The following is a 22067-nucleotide window of genomic DNA, read 5'->3' on the forward strand; positions in this document are numbered from 1 at the left end:
TAGCTTTACTGAAATTGACAGTGTGGAACATTCACTAGATTTGGTTTCTCTATCAGTTCCGTTACCATCTCGATCGACAGAATCCTCACCTCAACTGCGTACATGACCGACTCCTCCTTCAGAATCGTCAGAAACCGTCTCGGGACTGACGATTTTACATCCAGGCGATTCTCGAATCTGCACTAAGTCCTTCCACATGCTGATCTTACTCAGCAAAATGGAAAAGATTCTCCTCCTTTGCTGGCTGCCATTCCTTTTCTCCAGATTTGGCATCCATTGAGAACATTTTGCAATTTCTGTTCAAACTTCACCGTTTGGGACTTAAACCTTCATCTATAAAAGTCTACACAGCTGCCATCTCACATTTCCATGATAACATACAAGGCTCATCGGTTTTTTCTCAACCTCTGATTTGTCGTTTTCTTAAAGGACTACAAAATCTACACCCGTCAATTCACCCGGTCATGCCAACTTGGAGTCTTTCTGTTGTACTCCAGGCGCTAACAAAGCCACCATTTGAACCTCTGGCAACGGTGGATCTACGTCTAGTATCATGGAAAACTGCCTTCCTTGTTACGGTTACTTCAGCCGGAAGGGTTAGTGAGCTTTGTGCTCTACGCATAGATCCACCATTTTTGAATTTTCACGAAGAAAAGGTGGTTCTTCGAATGGACTCAGCATTTCTTCCTAAGGTGGCAACATCGTTTCATTTGAATCAGGACATCGTCTTGCCTGCATTCTTCCCATCTCCATCGACTCCAATTGAACGCATTCTCCACACACTTGATGTTTGGCGCTGCCTAACCCTTTACAGATCTTGCACAGAATCCTTTAGGAATTCTAACAGACTTTTCGTTAAATATGCTGATAATGACAAAGGTTCTCCAGTCTCATCTCAGCGATTATCTAAATGGATTGTGCAGACCATAGTGTTGGCATACCAGTTGGCAAGAATGGACTTACCTACACTTCCGAGGGGCCACTCTACGCGAGCAGTAGCTACTTCGTCGGCTTTTGCGGCAGGTGTCCCAATTCAAGAAATTTGTAGAGCCGCAACCTGGGCTGCTCCGTGTACTTTCGCCAAACATTATTGGCTTGATGTGTGCGCCAGACAGGACTGTTCCTTTGGCAGAGCAGTGCTCTCTGCCGTTCTTCAGTGATGACACCTCCCTCCTCCGAGTCTGGTAAGCTTGCTAATCACCCATATGTGTGATGCACAGAGGCCACAACGAAGAAAAGCAGGTTGCTTACCTGTAACTGATGTTCTTCGAGTGACCATCTGTGCATTCACATAACCCGCCCGCTGGCCCTGCATGGTGTCAGTGAGTGGGATTGTTTTTTCTATCGGTTCCGTACTAATCTTATGGTACCGATGCTGTTTGTTGTGGTACTGTCCTTGACTGCTAGGGGACGAACGTTGGTCTTCAAGACTGAGTAAAATGGCGGACGCTCCGCTCTATTTATACTGTAGGGGGGAGGGGAGCAGAGCTTTTCCTGCCAAAAACCGTTAGCTTTCTAATCTTCCGGCTTAGGCACTGCGCAGGCGCAGCACCCATATGTGTGAATGCACAGATGGCCACTCGAAGAACATCAGTTACAGGTAAGCAACCTGCTTTTCTCCCATTGTGGAACTCAAGGTGGCTACATGAGGTTCCCAGGTTGTCTCCCCTCCAAGCTTAGCCCAGCCCCAGACCTACTTAGCTTCAATATGGTTGATGTATTTTCTGCCTTCAGATCATTCTCTGGGCCAGATGTATCTTTATTTCCATCCATGCCAATACTTACCCTAGACATTATTTTGAGTTTCCACTCCCTCCTTGGAATGAGAAGATGAAAACAAAAGATTGTTGGAGCTATGTACTTCTGACACTTCAGACCAAATCTCCAGAGGACTTTTTCCTGTGGTTTCATATAGATGTTAGAAAGCATAGAGATGAGATGGATCTTCCTAGAAACATGCAGGTCAATGCACATAGGATGGAACATCAGTGGAACAGCAGTTTTTCTGTACCTTCTTGGAAAGACACTCCAGGAAGGTCTGGAATTACTAAAGAATATAGTAATATTGTGTAGTGATTAAGACTGCGGGGCTGAAATTCATTCAGCCTTGGAGCCAACTGGGCAATTTTCAGCCAGTCACAGTCTCTCAGCCCAGCCTACCTCACAGGCTTGTCATAATGGGGATAGGATTGAGAGCAGGAGGAGGAGAATGATGCAAGTTGCTTTGAGTTCTTTGTAAATAAAGAACAGGATATAAATCAAATAAGTAATGGTGAAATGATATTTTAAGATTAGAATCATTATTATGAAAAATGGGAGACTTTGGTGCTGCAGCAGGAGGCATGAAGAACCCTAAAGATACTGGGTTCTTCAGCAATGGTAGCATGCCTGATAGCCTAGCAAAGGAAGACTTCCACTGCTAGTTTTTTCAAACTGTATGGAACCTTTACAGCAGATTACAGATGGTTGAGACCAAGCCAATACCGTACATCCAATTATGTATCTTCCTGAGATGTTTGTGTTTCTGGTGATGTAATTTCAAGACCCCAGGTCTTTTTGGCCCCAAATGTAGACCAACTTGTTTTCCAAAGCATTTTCATCTTTCAGTTTCTCTTGTTTTAAATCTCTTCCTGTATTTTAAATCTTTGCACTGCTGATAGTTTTCTTTTGTTTTACATTTTATACTGTAATTTTAAACTTTGATATTATATTTATTGTGTTATATTTTAAGGTTTTGGTTGTTCTGTACTGTCTAGAACAATTAAAACCTTAAAATATAACACAATGGCTATTGGGCAGTATAGAAATGTAATACATAAATATATAAATGGAGACTATAAAAGTCTATGTTAATTTCTTCCAGATGGCTAGGGAAGAGCCCATTTCAGTCTTTTAAGGCAACGTCATAACAACCTTCTGGATAGTTATACATGTCAATGAATAATTTTCTGAATTAGAACACAAATGCGATTAGGATATGATGCTTGTTACAGTGTTTTGGAGAAATTACAGTTGTTGCCTTCAGTGTCTTTTGCTGCTTTCAGCAGTGCCAAACATACCACTTTAATTAACACAAACATTAAGGGGGTGGGAGATTGCATAAAACCACTCAGAATTCTAGGGAAAAACTCAATCTCTTTCTAGTCATACTGAAGGAATGGTTGTAGTTGTAGTATTTTAAGCATAGAGAATAAGCACAAGATAGAAGCCAAAAACATTTCCTTGGATATTTGGGAAGGGGTTGCTGCTCCTCCAAGGCACACACTGCATTTATAGTGCAGTGTACTACAGCTAGTTTTGCAGGATGTCACCACGTATAATTATTGCCCCAGTTCACTGAGGCAGTAGTATTGTCTTCTAATATTTTCTGCGGAGCTTACAACTCCACCATCAGCCCTTTTGCTAAACATAGGATAATCATTTATTCATTTGCTCAGTCCCACTTTTTCTCCTCCTAGAATCCAATCCAGCTCTTGGTTAATAGTGTGGTGGAATTCTTGGCATGATTGGATGGATGAAAGACAGTGTTATGTTAGCTCTGGTTTCTTTTAATTGTAGGGGATTCTTTTCTTTGTTTTTTGTTCTTTTTTGTAGATGTTGACTCAAGAGTTGTCCTTGATGTTTTGAAGGGATATCTGGGATGTTTAATTTCCTTTTCTATGCAAGAAAATATTGTTCTGTCTATTATCCATTTATAAGACCCCCTAATTACATGTTATGCCAGAGGCAGTGTTTCAGAGTCATGGGGTCAAGTCTCAAGGACTGGAGGAAGCTTTATGACACAGTAGTGCATATAATGTTTGTCTTGCCCTAAGGAAGACACATTATTGAACAAAACAGTGGAGTTCTTGCCAACCCTTCATAGACCGAGGGCTGTTTCAGATGACATGTTTGCCTCCATGGGAATTACTGCACATCCTCCCATGAAGAAAATAAATATTGTGGTAACCAGACCAGATGCTTCTACACTATACCATATTTAAAATTAAGTAGAATAATTATTTAATAGAATTACGCATAATCAGTGTTGTAGTTGATATTTGACATTGCATATTCAGCTCACTGAGAGGATCTTCCTGCTTCTCCTTTTTGCCAATCTTCCCCTTCATCCATTTCCAAGATTGTTGAAATTGTTTGAAGGAATGAGTGGGAAGGAAAAAGGCAAATAATAATGGGAATTCTCTTCCTGATGCACCCTTCTGTCTTCCTCTTGTCTTTCATGCTTGGAATGGAAAGAGAAGAAAGGAAGGATGTGGAAGTATAAGGCATGCACAAAGGAGATAAATCCCTTCTGTTTTATTCCTCTGTCTCTCTCTTTCTAATTGGAATACATTTTAGGAAGGGAGCAAGAGGAAGCAATATAAAGGGTATTTCCTTCTCTTGTACACTTCTTTCCCTCAGCAACTTCATGTGATACAAAGGAAAAGGAAGCGAGAGGAGGAGAATGGAGCTAGACTTGCTGACAGACCACTTAAATGGTGAGCTTGGCTCCCTGCCCTCCGTTCAAAGCGGTGCACCAGTAAAACTAATTGCTAGCCACATGTTGAGACTCCCAAGTGACTGATCGGATTCCCACTGTGGGCATCACCTCTTCTAAAGTGACAGATATTTCCTTCCTCAAAAATCTTGTCATATCCGTAATTGTTACTATTCTTGCAAGTGAAGTGATCTATACATGATTAGGTAGTTTGAATTGCCAAATCAAATCAGAAAGAAAAAAGGGGATACTCAGATTGCAGGGGTGGTGATGCCTTGGATTCATCCTCTATGTTTCAGTGCATCTAAGTTTGAACTAAAATGATGTCCTTGGACTTAGGGTTCCCAGATATTATGGAATGCACTTTGGAATGTGATGCTAGAATGTCACTTTTCTCAATATCATTTATAGTCCAAGACTAAAACTAAAGCTGTTTTGAATATTTGTACAAACTGTGTCTATGAATCTTCTATTTATTTTTAGAAGTACGTATATATTTACTTAAAACTGAAGAGTTAAAGTCTTGAGAAAAATAAAAGGGACTTCATTTGGCATCAAAAAGGTATCGATTGAGCTTCACTAAGATCATTATCCCAATAGGGTGCTAGCACTGAACAACATCTTTCACCTACCATTCATCACTTCTTTAAATGGTAGAGGCACAAGACAGACCCTTGAAGTTTATATCCATGTATAGGCTAACCCCTGTTGAAGAAAACAATCCTTCAGGTACCCAAGCTTCAAGCAAGGCAAGTGCTACAATGCTTGCTAGTGACTGAAAATGTATTTAGAGCCAGTGGAGTTTTTAAAGCAATAATGAAATACTTTCACATTGCCTCAACCCTAGCAGCTATATCTTGACCTAACTGCCATTTCCAAACTCCTTACATAACACATTGCACTGGTTTAGTTTGGAGATTAGCAGACAATATGTATTTTTATTTGTGCTTTTATATACCACTCCATCCCCATAGACTTTGGGCAGTTTGCAAAGGATTAAAACCAACAATAATTGCAATTTCAACTTAAAATAAGCATGTTAAATAAAATGAGTCTGGAGACTAATCTGGGAAGGCAAATTGGAAGGGATATGTCTTTAACTTCCTTGTAAAGGTTGCAGTCCGGGATATCTGGCATATATCTTCCAGCAGGCCATTCCAAAATTTAGAAGCAACCACTGAGTACGTCCTCTGGGTAGTAGATATTAATCTTACAAAGGTAAACTTCAGAAGATTATCCCTAGAGGACCTTAACAGGTGAGGCAGATATATGGGCAAAGATGTGCCTGAAGGTATTTTGGACCTGAGCCATAAATTTCCTTACACTGTGTTTGGAAACATATTGGCAGCCAGTGCAGAGACTTTATCATTGAAATATGGTATTTCCATGATGTCCCATTGACCTATCTTGCTGCCACATTTTTGTACTGGTTGAAGTTTTGGGAGTAGGCACAAGGGTGGTCCTAGGTAGAATGCGTTGCAGAAATCAAGCCTATTATTTAGCATTGAGTGCACTACTGTTTTCAGGTCACTCTCCTCCAGGAAAGGATGTACTTAGTGAATCAGCCAACAATAATAGGCGCTCTTGACCACAGCTTCTATCTGTGTTGACATTTCAAGGGCCAGGTCAAGCAGCATTATTTATTATTTATTTATTACAAACATGTATATCCCATCCTTACAACAAGCACTCAGGATGGCTTACACAGTCTAAAATATTACAAACTGTAAACAGAATCTTTTGGAGGCAGGGAGCTCCACTTCTAGAATAGGCTGACACACCTCTAATCCTGGATTCAAACCCTTAACAGCAAGCACCTCTGTTTAGTGGCCTGGCTATCTCTGTCTAAGAGAGGCTGTAGATTATATGGTAGCATTAGCCACTGAAAAGCACTGTCATGGAGGCCTGCACTAGTGAAACTGAGAAGCCTAAAGGAGCAAATCTGTTCTTGACCGCTAGTGCAATCCCATCAAGGGCAGTATGAATACCCCTTTCCTAAGTATAATAAACAAACAACTCACCCATCAACAGTACTTCCCTTTTCTCTTTTTTAGAATTTCAGTTTATAGGCCTAGACTCAATTCCTTACAGATCCCAGTCACTGAAGTAGCATTTTCATTAGCCCTATTCAGGCTTTCTTTATGTGAGTCTAATACACATGTGAGAAGTGTCATCTGTCATCACATTAGCACCTTCTATTCATGGAGGATGACTGTTTGAAGAGAAGAAACTCCTGTATCCATGAAGATTCTTCTCATAAGCCAGAATGCTCATTTTCCATATCTTAAAACATATCAGACTCTTTCTGTCATTTTTTCTAACAGTAATCTGAAGAAGAGTCTTACAAAGCTATAAAAGTTATAAATAACTGCTTGGTTTGCCTTAATATTATCTTGATGATGTTTTGAATTTTTATTCTAATTGTCCGGCATGACTGCAAAAGACCAAGTAACATTAAATGCTTATTTTTTTGGACTTCTTCACTGCAAGATCTTGAAATATCTCCGCAGTCAGGCATGGCAATATGGGAGTGGGAGTCTGTGTATGTAGTAGGCATTAACTCAGATATATCCCGGGCCCAAAAATCTTAGCAACCTCCCTGGGACTGGTACTCTGATTATTTATTGAGATCATTTCTATATTGCTCAGTAGTCAAAGCACCACTTTCCAACTGTCAACCCCTCCTACCTGTGCACAAGCAACTCTGAGACTGGTCGTTCTTGAGAAAACATGTAACACAAATCACAAACTGCAAGTCTGAGGTTATTATATAAGCACATACCTCTTTTCTAGCAAACACATCTGGGACAGCAACTCACTGTTCACTTGGTTGCTAATCCTGCACTAACTCTTCTTCTGATTGGTCCCAGCAAACCTTATTCAAGCTGGACACATGTACATAGATACATGGAAATAAGGTTTTATAAATGTCCTCAAACATGAAGTACAATTTAGCCTCCATTTTCCCTTAATAGTAATGTAGTCACTGCCTGGGACAGCTGTTCCCAAATCTCCAGGCCCTGATAAACTGTTCCCCCTCATACTTGCTCCTTTTGACTCAGTTTGAACAAGGCCGTACCTATGCAAGACTAGGCCTGGAACTGAATTGGATCTGCCTAATTTAGGACCAGTGAGTGAAAAAATGATGAAGTGACAGGTAGCAAAGTGGTTTAACATAACTATCTTTGGTGCTTTGTATTCCAAATTTTGTTTTGTTTTTTCCTTCCTTCCTTCCTTCGGTTTCATTACACATACTTGTTTGCAACATGAAATAAGCATGTATCTCACAGACTGAACTTGTGCCAGATGCTCTGAAGTTCAAAAGCTGATGTTAGAAAAAGAGCTATAAAACTTGGGCACCACACATCTGCAAATTAGGCATGCTGCTTTTCTAGTGGCCTCTTTTTGTTCAGTGCAGGGTTCTTTGCTTAGATAATGTTTGCTTTATGACAAGAAGGTGGAATGTTGGTTTTAAAGGCATGTAGGTAAGTCTGTGTACATCAGACAATAAAGCATGATATGCTTTACAAGAACATAGATAGCATTTGAATTTCAGTACTTCAATTTGATACCATGTTTTCTGGAGTTCATGGGTGGTATCAAAGACTAGGAAAACAGAATGGAATGCTTTGTTGTTTTGACTTGCAAATTGTTTGGGTCATAGCTATGGCCTCTTTAATATAGTGTGTGACTGAAATTTAGAAATGGTAGTTTGTGGTCCTCAGGGATTCCAGTTTTTATCTGATGTGACCAGTAACCTTGTTCATCCTGCCATATCTTTCCTTACAGAGCACCAGTGCACACAGTTGACTTGACTGTGGCCTGGACTGTGGCCTCGGTGCCCTAGAGACAGGAAGGAGCGCTGTGGTCATGCATCCAGATTGTCTTTGTTTATTCCAAGAAGCCCTTGGCAGCCTGGATTAGGTCAATAGGCATCTACCATTTTCCCACATGGTCCTCAGTGACATCATCACAGCTAACTGGAAAGCAGTAATCACGGCAAAGGGCAGACATCTCCTAAGGGCAGTGGTTTTCTGCTAAACCTTCATGGGTAATTTAGCACAGAGAATATTACTTACTGGAGTGCCCTATCCCACATTCTGAGTGTGGCTGGGGTCTTACTGGGTCTGGGTAGAGGCCTTCAAGGTCAGTGGTAAGGTCATGGGGACAAGAGAACCCAGTGCCCGTAGGGGTGACATCTGCAGCCACCAACAGTCAGAGGAAGTTCTATGAGATATCACTGCAGGATTGGGTGTGCAGATAGGTTGATCTAGCAGAGGTTGAAAAGAAGGAGGAGAAGAAAGAACAAGGGGTTGGTCAAGAAAATATTAGATAGCTCCTTGGAGCTAGCTGGCAGCTTGTTCAGACTCCAGGAGGAGAGAACATGGGTTAATTAATTCTTTTCCTCTTGAAGCACTAGTGGGGCACAGCTCTCACCCCAGCTGAATTTCCAGAAGGCTATTGAGTTAAGCCAAGTAATTGTTCTCAGCATTATAAATATTTGAAATGGATAAGTGACTTTTATAAAGAACCACACCAGTGTTCATGTCCTCTTAGTCTTTCAAGTGGGGCTTCTCTTGGTCACTTTTTTCAGTTAATAAAGTCCTACAACAGGCCTTCTGATCTCACAGTATGTATTTGTTACCTTGATAGTCAAGTGACCTAATTCCATGCCCTAAGCCTGCTATTTTTCATCTACTTTGATGTTAGACCCTGTCTTCCCAGCTGCCTCCTCTATACAGCCCCTATATAGAACCCATTTCCAATATAGTGTTGTTAACAGTGCATGCCATCATAATGGATTGTGGGACAAGGTCTTTCTCTACTGGCAGATTTCTCCAGAAAAGAATCAAGATAAGCTGCTACCTCTCAGACTGAACAGAACAAGACTCCTTGCTATGAGGGTGGGAGGATTTCTAAGCTCTGCTGATAAGGATCCCTCCAACATGCCTCGCTTTAGAGGAAAAAATGAAGGATTAGATTTAATGTTTTCAAAACCAAAAGAGTACTGGAGATAATAGAACCTTAGGAAATATCTTACAGTGCAAGAGGTAGCTTAGCATTTTTGCAGTCTAGCAAATGGGAGAGGAATTTAATGAGAAAGACTCCCTTTAAACCCGGGGGGGGGGGGGGGGGGAGATTTGGAAGAGGGCTTTTAACACAGTAAATAAAAGAAAGGGAAGAAAATATTACAGGCTTTCAAATAAACACAAAAAAGGCAATATACCCAGTTACATTTAAGCTGTTGGAGGGGAGTCTTAGGATTTACAGCAGGTACGCAATTCTTTGTAGAAAATACGAACTGAGAGAACCTTCTTTTTCACAACATGTTCAGTCATATGGTTCAAAAAGAGGCAAGGAACAGAGCTTTAAATCACATTTTAAAGGGAAATTGAAACCACTTTAAGGCAGCCTTCTGCCTTATAGTGTGGTAGGGAACAATACTGATTTCAAATTTAGATTCTAAATGGTCAGACTGACCAGATCAGATTTTACATAGAAAGAAAGATCTCCTATTTAGTATGGACTTTCATTACTATGCAATTTAGACCAGCTGGCTGTCTGAAGGAGAAATTAATGTAGTAGGGGGACCAGATCTATATAAGGTAGGAGTTGGCAACTTATGGCCATCCAGGTGTTGTTGAACTGTGACTCCCATCAGCCCTAGCTGGCATAGCCGATGGTGAAGAATGATAGGAGTCATAATCTAACAGGATATGAAATAAGTGTGTATGCGTTGGGAGCTGGAATCCCAAATTATCCACATAATGCTTTTCACTCATATCACAATATAGGGGGTTGTCACATGACAAACATGAAGAAGTGTTAGAAAAGCCTGAAAATGTTGATCGTTTCTTATAAGCTTTGCCAGCCCTTCAGTGATAAACCAATAGAAAGACTACCCATTGTTCATTAGATAACATTAGCCATATTGAATTTCATGCCCGTAGACCAAAACTGGACCATGTGTGATTTCAGTCTGGCCCTTCAGGGTTTCGCAGGTGGCCATTGCTCCTTTCCTTGGCTGCACCCCATTCCTCAACTGCCAGTCATTTGGTGATTTCCCAGCTTTTGTGCATTTTCCTTATACTTACAGATTGAAATTCTTCTCTTAAGGTTTAGCAACTGATAGTAAAAGCTTTAATATAAAATAGCTAGCTTTTGGTCCGCTTATTTTGCCCCACCCATTATTGGAATGTGTCTCCTGAAAGCTTCTCTTAAATTGATTTTGGTGCTCAAGCTGAAAGAGGTTCAGCTTTCCTTTCTTTAAACCTTGAGACATGTATCTACAATGAAAAGATGTATGCCTGAACTCTAAAACACTGCTGTTTATTTCCAGCATTCTCCCTGTGCAGTAAGGGAATGTGTATATCAGTGGTAATCATTTTGACTAATCACTGTCTCCAGTAGCCCACTTCTAAAGTCCATAAAAGGACCCGAATTATGTAATGCTTCTGACTCTTGGTCAGAATTGATCTGGAAACATGATGACAAATGATGCTTTTGAGTTAGGAAAAAATAGCCCTTATGGATAATAGACATAACAGGTACAAGGAATGGGAAAATAGTAAGTACAAATGGACTTCTGTCTCACTTTAGGAGCAATTCAGACATGGAATCTATACACAATGCAATGAATAACCATGTTTTCATGAAGTTACAATTTTAGTTAATGCATTATAAATTTCTGCAACACTTGTTATAATATAGGCAGTATGATGGACTTAATCTGATCATAAAGAAAACATCTGGCCAAGTTTTTGTTTTGCAACAACTGGAATGTTTCATATTGTTTAATAATTATCTAAATTCCCATGAAGGATTAAAATCCATGTGGAATTCACCTGCAGTTAGTTTTATTTGGAGTCATATATTATGTCATTACTTAAGCTGTTTTCACAAAATAATTGAACACTGAGTGATGACTCTGTCCTGGAATGATCACCTGATAAAAATGTTTTACAATTATATTTCCTGTAAAATGCAAGAGAGCACACTTGTATTGCACTTATCCATGATTTTCATAGTGGCTCCTAGTGAACTATTAAGTGGTGTGTATACTTTCACTTTGTTTGTGCTTCATCTTTTGGATTCATACTGAGCAAAAAGTATTGAGTGTATGCAAATTGCAGTAGTGTTCTATTACCTGATAGTGAAAATTCTGATAGTGAAACTCAACTCCTGACAATTGAGTTAGGATGTATTTGTTACAAAGATGCTATCCACAGGACCACACAAAACTTTGCTCGTGAGCACACTGAAGAACTGCCTAAGATTGTAGAAAGGTTTTCTGTTTATAAAGGACTCTGTCCCAAGATTCTCAAATTGTAACTTCTTAGCTCTCCTGTCTGCAGCTAGGTCTGGAAACCTACAGGCCAAGAGTCATTTCAAACACCTGATAGGCTGGAAGGAGGCTTTTTGTGGTGGAGAGGGCTGTCTGTCCTCTCTATCTACACTGTGGTGGCGCTAATATACTTCCATCTCATCATGATTCCTTTTCATCAGTCCATGGTATTATGGAGTGACAGTTCTTCTTTCCTTCCATCACATAACATTTAATGTAGATGACATGCATTATTCTGTTCAAGGAACAACATAGGTGTGGCATTATTTGTGTGATGGAAAGTAAGAGGAGTGCACCCACTTTCCCACCAAGCAAAGGTCTTGCTCACTTCCTTTTGCATAATCTCAGCATAGAATCTTAGGTTGGTTAGGAGCAAAGGTGAGCAGGAATTGTACTCACAACTTCTGTATTGCTGCCTTCCCTGCTTTAGCATATTGCTCTTTTGTATGAAGGAATGTTTAGCATTTCATTGTCTTGTCCTCCTTTTTAGGGGATCCACTGAACATTTCCCTGATAATAAAAAGGCTCTTACACCTCTGATAATTAAAAAAAAGCAAGACAAGAATGCAGCTAAAGGAAAATGCTTTGCTATCATTTTACTGAGAATTAGTCCCCAGGAATTAGCAATTCAGCACAGGATAAATATATAAATGTACACAGCTGCTGCATCTTTTGGGGGGCTACTGCAGCAGAACCACACCTGCTTCTATAAACTTGGCTAGGAGTGTTAATTTTTTTCTTTGCCTCTCTTGAGGTGGTGTCAAGTTTCCAGACACCTTAGTCATGCAAACACTCTATACCCATAGAGGAGCAGAAAGGAACTGGGGGAGGAAGAGCCCCATCTTCTGGGTCTGCAACCAGAAAGGGCTGATTCCCCTCCATTTCTTGTCACAAATGAGGGCAGGATGAGTGAAGGGGAAGCAGAAAGCTGCCACATCTTTGAAGGGAACTTGGACTCTGGCTCTTGTGTATTCTTCCAATGTTTCATCTTTACATGAGTGTGCTGTAAACATGTTGAATCTACACAGCAATTTGAAAATTGTAAACAAGAACTGTGACAGAATACTTCATCTGCTTAAGCTTTATAGAACAGAATAGTGCCATGATGATGATCAGGTTACAAATATATGATGTAAAAGTTCATGTGCATTAGTTTCCAGGACTTTTCTCACCACAGCTCTTTGCACTTCTCTTGGATACCAGGATGCCATTGGTTAAGGCACAATGGACTGTAGGCAAAGGGGAACACTGGTGGGTACACATAAATGCTTTGTCCACAGGCCTCTTTGGATCCTATCCATATTAATTAAACATTGGAGAAAGAAAATAGGTGCACAGGGGAGGGGTAATAACTGAGCAAAAGAGTTCCAGCCATATCTTTGCATTCAGTGCTCTCTGAAGTCACTCCCTGCCTGCTTCCTGGCCCCGGTTCTACCACTGGCTTTTCTTCCATACTTGACATTCTTCTGCATATAGAAACATAGCAAAATTACTGGTGTTCAGCCAGCCCTCTCCTTAACTTTAGTCCACAGGCTTTTGGACAGGGAACATGCAATCAAGAACAGCTTTTTGACATCAATATGTTTCCATTCTCTTTAGATCCCATAAATGTCCCTGAGCTTCACCTCTTTAGTCTCCTTCCCTCCCACCCTTCTGAACCACAGAAGCGGTTTCTTGCCAGTCTCTCACAAAACAGCTCTCTAAGAGATGAATCATTTGGTTGGCTGTCCTGTGTATTTTGGATCCTGTCTCTCTGCCTTCCTTTAATATAGTGACCAGATTTGCACACAGACTTCCAACAGAGGCCATCCAGCTGCCTTTCTGGATGCCAAAGTAATAATGCCTGTGGGTTTATATGCCATACGTCTTCATACATGTCCCTAGATCTTGTTTGCCTTTTCTAAAGCTGCCAGATGTTGCTTGGATGATTTTCCAAGCATGTGGTACTGAAAGTACCATGCCAGTGATTTTTTAAAACAAATTTAAGCAATGGTTAATTCAGCGAACTCTTCAAACTAAATGTGAGCTTTCCATGATGACCCCCCCTCTTTTTGAAACAGGAAAAGGTGTTTCAAAAGGGCAAGTTGGGATCTCTCCGTGTGTGTGTGTGTACATACGTGTGGAGCAGTGTTGTGTTGGTGGAGAGGAATCTTTTCCCTGCTCACCACTTTTCCCTGCTCACCACTTTCCAACTTTCTCTCACAAGGAATACTTTCTTTCTCCCTGGTTTTCAGAGATATATTTGCAGATGTTTTTGGAGCTCCACAAAGATAAAAACTGCCGGAGGCTGAACTGAAGTGAGAAAATGCCTAGTGGAGAATAAAACTGCTCCCTATATACCTTCAGTCCTGCTTTTCTCTTCAGAAGTGGTTTTCCCTGTTTAAAAAGGGCTATTGCTATAATGCTACAGCAAGCATCTGCATGTAACATACAGCTTATTACATCTTATTTTCTGTCTTCTCTGCTTTCCTATTTCAGGTGTTAATTTTACAGTGCTATCCTAGCCATGTTTTTCAGAAGTACGCCTGCTACATTTTGTGGTATCTCATCACAGGAAAGTTATTAGCAGGCTTGGAGCCCTCTTTCCATTTTCTTGATGTGAGAGGATGTGGCTTTTTCCTGGGTTTTGCATTTTCTCTGTCTTCGTTACATTGTAGTTTGGAACTGCATAGGTGGTGCTGCACAATCACTGAATTACAGGCACCTTTATTTCAGCTTGTCCTACCTTCAAAATGGATGACCTCATTATGTCATGAGCGGAGCTAGCTGAAGCTGGGGGTCAGACTAGATGGCCCGGAGACCCCTTCTGACTTGCTCATTTTCTATGTTTCTGTTATCTTGCCCGTAAGAAAAGGCTGTGAAAGTGGCTACACAACAGGGAGTTGCTCCCAGAGGATGACAATATCCTGTACAGAATCTGCTTTGTAACTTCTGTGAGTGAAGGACCATGGATTACATGATAAATAGCTTGTGCAGAGAAACCTGTTAGTTCTTGCTAAAAATGCTATGCAGGTGATCATTGAGAGTGGCAGTTTTCTGTCTGATTAATGGGTGCAGTTTACACAACATTTTGAGATCTCGTTACTTTCTCTCTTTGTTTTGCATAAAATATTATTTGCATGATTAGCATGGGCAGATGTCCCATAGTATCCCTCTTCCTGGCCATAATTTTCTACCCTTCCAACTCTTAATCTATACAGAACCTTGTTAATGAGCAGTCCAGTCCTATGGTTTAATTATGCTGAATTGCTTGTGATAAATTAAATTATACTAGTATCAGTACTTAAGATCATATGTATTTCCAGCAGCAAAGGAGAAAGCAACCTAATACAATGCGAAACATGACTATTGAAGTAGCCTCCCCATAGCATTCCTGGCAATTTCTGAACAAACCAACAATTACAGTGATACCACTTGTGTGGTACCCAGGGAAGGGAGGTGTCCAATAATATTTATTTATTTATTTATTTATTTATTTATTTATTTAAAAGATTTCTACGCTGCCCCCATCGCAACAAAGCCTCGGGGTGGCCCACAACAAAAACATACAAAATCATACAAAAATTATACACTAAAAATATTAAAACCCGGTGCATCTCGGCTTCATTTTTTTTTAAATCCTACATAATAAATTAACACTTAAAATAAGTTTTAAATAAAAAGGTCTTAGCCTGGTGTGGCGTTCACAATAACCAGAACACCAGAATGGTGTTGCAGAATCTGTTGCTGCTCACAATCCATCAGAAAAAGATAGCATGACATTTTCGCCAGGGACTCCATGGCCCAGTGGTATGGATGCTTGCATATAGAACCCAGAGGCTTCACAATAGAAAGGCTCTATAAGGAGCCCATTAATTACCTGAAAAAGTTCCACTGGATGACATTATGCACACACAATGGTGGCAAAGAAGCAATATTTCTTCATTGTCATCACAGAGTTAAGTCCAAAGTTGGATTTTCACTTGTATTTGGCTGTGCTTACAGGGAGTTTACTACCATTCACATTCTAGCTGTTGACCCAACCACTGCATTGTTTTCAGCTCCTCAGGATATCAAGGAGCTAATGCAGGCCAGCCATTTGTTAAGGACATTTGGGAACAATTGTATTGCTAGTCCAGAGCACCTCCATTCTGGACAGAGATCTGAGTTTCAGTAGGATCACTAGCTAAGCCTGCAGGAAACACCTCCCCACAACTCAAGACATCATTGAACTTTTGACATGAATGACCATCTTGGGTTTTCTACCCCTGTGGAGGATACAAGATTACCTAACTTAATCACATCATGAACTGTCCATGTCAGTGGAGCCATGTAAGGCTCTACTACATGCAAATACTCTTCCCATATTCCTACAAAGAAGATCAGCTCTAAAGTATGCCCTGTCCCATGTGTTTGCCCAGTATTACTTGAGACAGGACCGTGAAATCCCAAGCCACTCCTGACAAAGTGATCTCAGCATAAATATTCCCAGAGGCAGCTGGTTGAACAGGATGTTAGACTAGACTGAGCCTTGGTCTCATGTAGCTTGGATCTACTTATGAATTTACATTGAAATTGTGTAAGGCTGTCAGTATTGGAGTTTTCAACATTTGTGCAGAGACCAGCTTTTTTAGCTTGTGTGGGAGACTGTTGGGCAGAAGCTTGGAAGGTGCACTAACAGAATCCCTTTCCTGTCTCAGGTTCTCATTACAAAGGACAGACACTGAAATCCAGTAAGCGATGGGTTGGGGTAGCTACCTGTGATGATACAGTCCTTATATATGAAAGCTACATCTCCTCCTCACCTCTCGCACCTTGATTGCTTTTGCACCCAGTACCTTGGGTCTACACCATTCAGGCTGCTCGTGACTACACAGGCAGGGTTGGCATGCACTTCCTCAAGGAGATTGCTGACAGTAGATACTTTCCTAGTCACCAAGCTAGCATTCATTAGCTGTACTTTCAGAGCTTGAGGGTCCTGAAGTCAAGCTGCCAGGATTAATGAGGTTGGAGGACAAGCCAGAAGAGATAGCACAGAGATACTTGAATGTTGTGCTATATGGAAGGGGTCTGAGAAACTACTAGAAATGTCTATCTGCCTTTCTTATCTTTCTTGTCTGCCTTGGCTGATCACTGTTTGTGTAATATGCTTCCTTTGTGCTAAGTGCTCTTTCAGTAACTTCTCCATCACCAGTGTTTTCACTTATGTGCCTAGATGACTCATGATATGTAGTCTGTGTTCTCTTGCTGGGGATTCCGTGTTTCCATTGGCGTGACATAACTGATTACAAGGATCATCAGAGTCCTGTCCTTCATTATAGCCAAGTGGGGAAAGAGATGAAGGTCCAGTTGTCTGGGATTTTCCATTGACTCTGAAGTTTTCAGCGAGTAATATCTTTTTACAGTTATACTGCTTTGCCAACAATGATGGAGTGAGCATAGGATTCCAATCTAGTTTTCAATCCTCTCTGCTATGCTTCCCACCCCAACTTTGGCAGTTCCTCTCCTTGTGTTGGTAGAGGCCCACTGGGGATAGGGGTTATGTCAGTGGTATTTTGTATTCTGGAAGCATATAGGCACTTGGGAGCTGATCTGATAATTTATTCTTGCTAAATCTGGTGCCATAATCCAGGAAATGTGTAGTCCCATTTCAAGCTTCTCATGCTTTAGCAAACTGGATCAAATTATTTGACATGAGGAAGTGTATGAATTCAGTGTCCAAGCCTATAATTTTTTGAAGGTTGGAATGCAGTTATCTTGGATAAGTAAAGATTTGTCTCTGAGCAACAAGAGACAAAACTAACCCTAAGATGAATACACATATACATACAGTATTAATCATCTGAGAATGTTAGATTCATTATCCACATATTATCTGAGAATTGATCATTAATCTGAGAATGGAGGAAATATTCTAGATCTTTTGTGGAGACATGAAATGTTAAGTATAAATATAAGGTGACAGTGACTTCTTCTTCCTGTCTCCTCAAAAAATCACAATGGGGTCATCTGTTTGCACCCTCCCCACTCCCAAGAATGCTCCTGGGAACAGTGTAATATAATTTTGTTCCCAGGTTCATTCTGTCCCAGGAAGCAGTGTAACCATTTTGGTTTTTTTGGCCAACTCATATTTAAAGGTAAAATGCTTGCCCTTTAAATTTCTTTGAACTATTGGCACCTTGTATTTAAAAGTAACATTACCTTCTCTCCCATTTCTTAGAATGTTGCCCACCTCCCAATTTTTGGAGGCATTTTTGCTTTACCCATATTACATAAAATTTAGCTGGACTGAATGTTTTGGTCCAGCACTAGACAAAACTGAAATGAAATGGAAGAGGAGCCATGAAACACCCTAAAAATAACTGGATGTTAGTAGCAAAACTTAAAAGAGGAAGTTGTTTGCCTAGGCTGAGTGATGGGCGAATGATTAGCTTTGGACTCAGGGTTTTCTCTCTGTCCTCCACTTTCTGTTGCAGACCTGCTGACAGCCAAGGAATACCACTGCCTACTGCAGTTGCTTTGCCCTGACTTTCCCATGGAGCTTACTCAGAAAGCAGCGAGGTGAGTCTTTCTAAGAGTTAGATAACAGCTTTGGGAAATCGATAAGCAAAGAACAAGTTCTTGGCTAGCTGCAGCCGGCTGTGTGAATAAAGAGGTGCATTTTAAAATAGTTGAGCAACAGATTTCACATGGAAAATGTTTTTAACAATGCATATGCTGTTGCATCGGGTTTGCTAGTTTAATCAAGAACCATTTAATATAGCATTAGATTGGGCTTATGAATTTCAAATCCTATGAACCCATGGGCTAACCTTAACTGCATAAAGGCTCAATCCTATTCCTGTTTAGTCAGAAAAAAGTTGTAGGGGCTGGATAATGCTGGAAGTTGTGGAAGTTTTTTTTGTCTAAGCATGCATAGGATCACATTCCTACTCACGTTGCAACTCTCTTCTGCAAAGAGAGATTAATAGTGACCAACCTCAAAAGATGGTTGCAAGGTTGAATGTGAAAATGTCTCATGAATCATGCACATCACTGGTTCATGCTCTCCACAGACTGGGCTATAAATCTAAATGCATGTATTTGAGATGAGACAGAATGATAATGATGATGGTGTCAAGGAATTTAATCTGTGAGACCTGTGTAAACCTGAGGCCCTGTTGAGGGATGGCCTTCGTACAACTCCTCTGTTATGTGTGTGTGCCCTGGAGACAGACAAACTGGGGGCTTTGGGACAGCAGGTGTGAGAGAAAAATGTGATCTGTGTCTTTGGGGCATCCACACTCAGTTGGGGATGATCTCACTGCCTTTATGCTTCCCAGGTTGAGCAGTTCCTTGAGTTCAAATGTTGCTCTCACCCACTAAGCTGTCAAGTGAGGTTACTTGATACTACCTTAAATCTGAAGCTGTCTTCCTTTCCCTCATCTGCACCTTCTGATACCCTTATCTGCATTCCCTCCACCTTACTGTATTCATACATCTCCGCTTTTCTCTGTGAAGCCCCATTTCATCTTGCTCAATGGCCTATTAGTTTTACCAGCTGGAGAAAGACAAACCCGAGCAGATCACTTTTCTATGCAACTGCTGCTTTGTGTTCAGTTCCACAAGCAGTCTGCGCTCATCGCATACTTTGCCAGAGTCCTCTGACAGCTGTAGAGTTGCTTTTGGAGCGGACTGTAACTGATGGTTACCACCACTCAATGGCAGTACCTACGGATAAGCCTTGGGGTATGATTTCATTCATAAGCCACTGCGTCTTTCGGTAACCTTGAAGCTGCATGACTGAGATGATTTCACAGTGCAGCTTGCTCTTTCAGAGGCTGTTGCTATGTGCTGATAACAAACACTAGGAATGAAAGAGATCATGCAATATTAGGGCAGAGGCATCAGCAGTGCAGAAGGAAGCCAGATGTCCAAACTACGTATGATGGTAGCAGACCTGCCTCTTTATGTGAGCTTGCCCCATTCATGTGCAAAGCAAGGGGAGGGATGGAGTGTGAGTTAAAGAACCAAGGGTGTGTGACTGGAAGATTCTGAACCCTCTGGCTACTGCTTTATCCCCAAAGTCTGTCCTTCCAGATACTTGCAGTCATGTTCTAATACAGGAGGCAAGCCTAGTTGAAGAAAAGCATCTGAGAGAAGGGTTTAGCAATCTTCCCCACATTCCATTTTGGCTTTGTAAATTACATTTTACCTACTTTATATATGCATGAGTAGATCCTTGTTTACAGACACTCGTGTTGCAATCATGTACCATTTGGGCCTCAATTCGGGAGAAGTGGGCTAGTTGCCACAAGTACCACTGAATTCACAGGTAGTTTGAAGTCTTTTATCTTTGACTTTGCTGTGTGGCTGATATCTGATTTTATTTGTGGGGTAAGAAAGAGGAAGATTTTTCATCTAGAAGCAAAATTTTACAAGATAACAGAAGTACATGCATGGTACATGGTGTGTGCATGTGTGTGCATGTGTGTATAAAACAAAGGTTTGTTATTCCTTGTTAATATTAAACAATATTATTACTAAAGTTTTTTTTACTGCTAATACTAAACACTCTCTGAGGTGGCTTACTAGACCCCCAGCTACTTAACAAAGGTGATCAGAAAAAACATGACATGTGAACATAGATGTGACATAATCACTGACTGATCAAATGTTGTTTGAAGAGAAGTGAACACTTTGGATCCAATGCTTTAAAAGAGGTGTGATATGTCCCACCCACAAGTTATCTTCAACCTTAAGAAGTCAGGCTTACCAAAAGAATGGGGAAGGGAAGTTCACTTAATACTTTGTAGCTTCTACATTAGTAGCGAAAATTTATGAATAGCTATGGGACTTGTCCTGGAATCTATTGGAAGAACTAAGCAGGTTTTAGCTTTTTCAGTAAGGTTCAGAACTGAGCTGCAATATAAGTGTAGACATCATCTGATTAGTGACACCATCACCAGAAGCTTGTTGGAGTATCATATAATAGTCTGTGTCTGTGATACTTTTCAGATGATCAAGTTAGAGAGAAAGGTGAAATCAGAGGGGATAGGATTTAATAAAAGACTGGAAAGGATTGAGAAATATTAGGATGAATAAAATGTTTGATCTACAGCATGATTTATTTTCAGCATAAGAACATTATACCCATACTAGATCAGAGCAAAGGCCCATCTGATCCAGCATTTCCCTCACAGTTCTTTTCATTATACTCTGTTTTTGTCATGCCCCCTCTATCAGGTTTCCCCATTCCCACATCTTTGCTTAGGAAGCTTCTTGCATTAGCATATAAACACCTATGCACAGTGTCCGGCTCCAAATGTCTGTAGTTGCGCATTTCCCCTCTGGCTCTTTGGCACTTCTGACTGGCTGCATTTTACTGGCTATGTTCTCATAGCCTATTTCTACACAGTCTCTATTTGGGCAATCAAAAATATTTTTATTTCCCTATCCAAGGATGATTAATCCTGGGCTGGACTTCCTTTAGCTCTTGTTGGCTTTTCCCAAAAGGTCCATATGAAAGTTGCTTTGTCACCTTTTTAATGTTAAACGCCAGCATGGTTCAAGTGGCCACATTCCTTTTGTAACGACATCTCTTCCATGCGTGAAACCCTTTAGCTTTGTCTCTCTAGCTGGACCACTGTGTGCAACAGGTAGCATTTCAGAAAAAGCTACCTTCAGGTGTAATTTAGTGAAACTGTAGTGCTTTGGAGTGGGAGAGAGGAAGGCTGAGGCACTGTCAAGGCACATTGTAGCTTGGTGGCATGGCCTCCCAGTGTGTCCTCTAAACCATTTTTCTAAGGTTGTTCTTCCAGCATTGGAAATGTAGCTGGCACGGTTCTTCCATGACAGCTGTTAGCTGCAGAAAGCACTCCAAGTTCAGATCCCCAGCACTGAGGCCAGGAGTGTTTTTTTTTTAAACTTTGGAGCAAGGAGCCTAAATGAGCTTATGGTCTTCTAGACCACTAGAGTGTTTGGCTTCTAGGACCTCACAACTGTATTTCCTGATGTCATTTGCATTAGTGTGCACTGTGACTGCTGGCTCTACCTGACCAGCTAGATGAGGCAAACATCCACAGCCTTGGCACCAGGCAAGCAATTCAGTACGTGGCCTGCACACCTGTGAAAGACCCAGCTTTCTGTGTCTCTAATGATCAGGTCACCTGCTAAGATAAATCCTTCCGCTGCAGGGTCTCTGGGAGGCATATACTTGGTGTAAGAAGCCTTCCCCAACCTGGTGGCCTTCAGAGGCATTCGGGCTGCAACTCTCAGAATTCCCTT

The 22067-nt window shown here is 40.9% G+C and overlaps 1 protein-coding gene across 1 annotated transcript in view; it reads left to right on the top strand.

Annotated features, from left to right (window-relative positions):
* CUNH11orf49 (chromosome unknown C11orf49 homolog) overlaps positions 1-22067 on the top strand; it is a 142039-nt gene that overhangs the window by 92051 nt on the left and 27921 nt on the right. The window contains exon 4 of the mRNA XM_044436918.1: positions 18278-18362. Coding sequence (XP_044292853.1) covers positions 18278-18362 — 85 coding nt within the window. The remainder of the gene's footprint in view (positions 1-18277; positions 18363-22067) is intronic.

This window comes from Varanus komodoensis, unplaced genomic scaffold (assembly GCF_004798865.1).
Source record: "Varanus komodoensis strain SLA01 unplaced genomic scaffold, ASM479886v1 scaffold3, whole genome shotgun sequence".
In the NCBI taxonomy this organism is placed as follows: domain Eukaryota; kingdom Metazoa; phylum Chordata; class Lepidosauria; order Squamata; family Varanidae; genus Varanus; species Varanus komodoensis.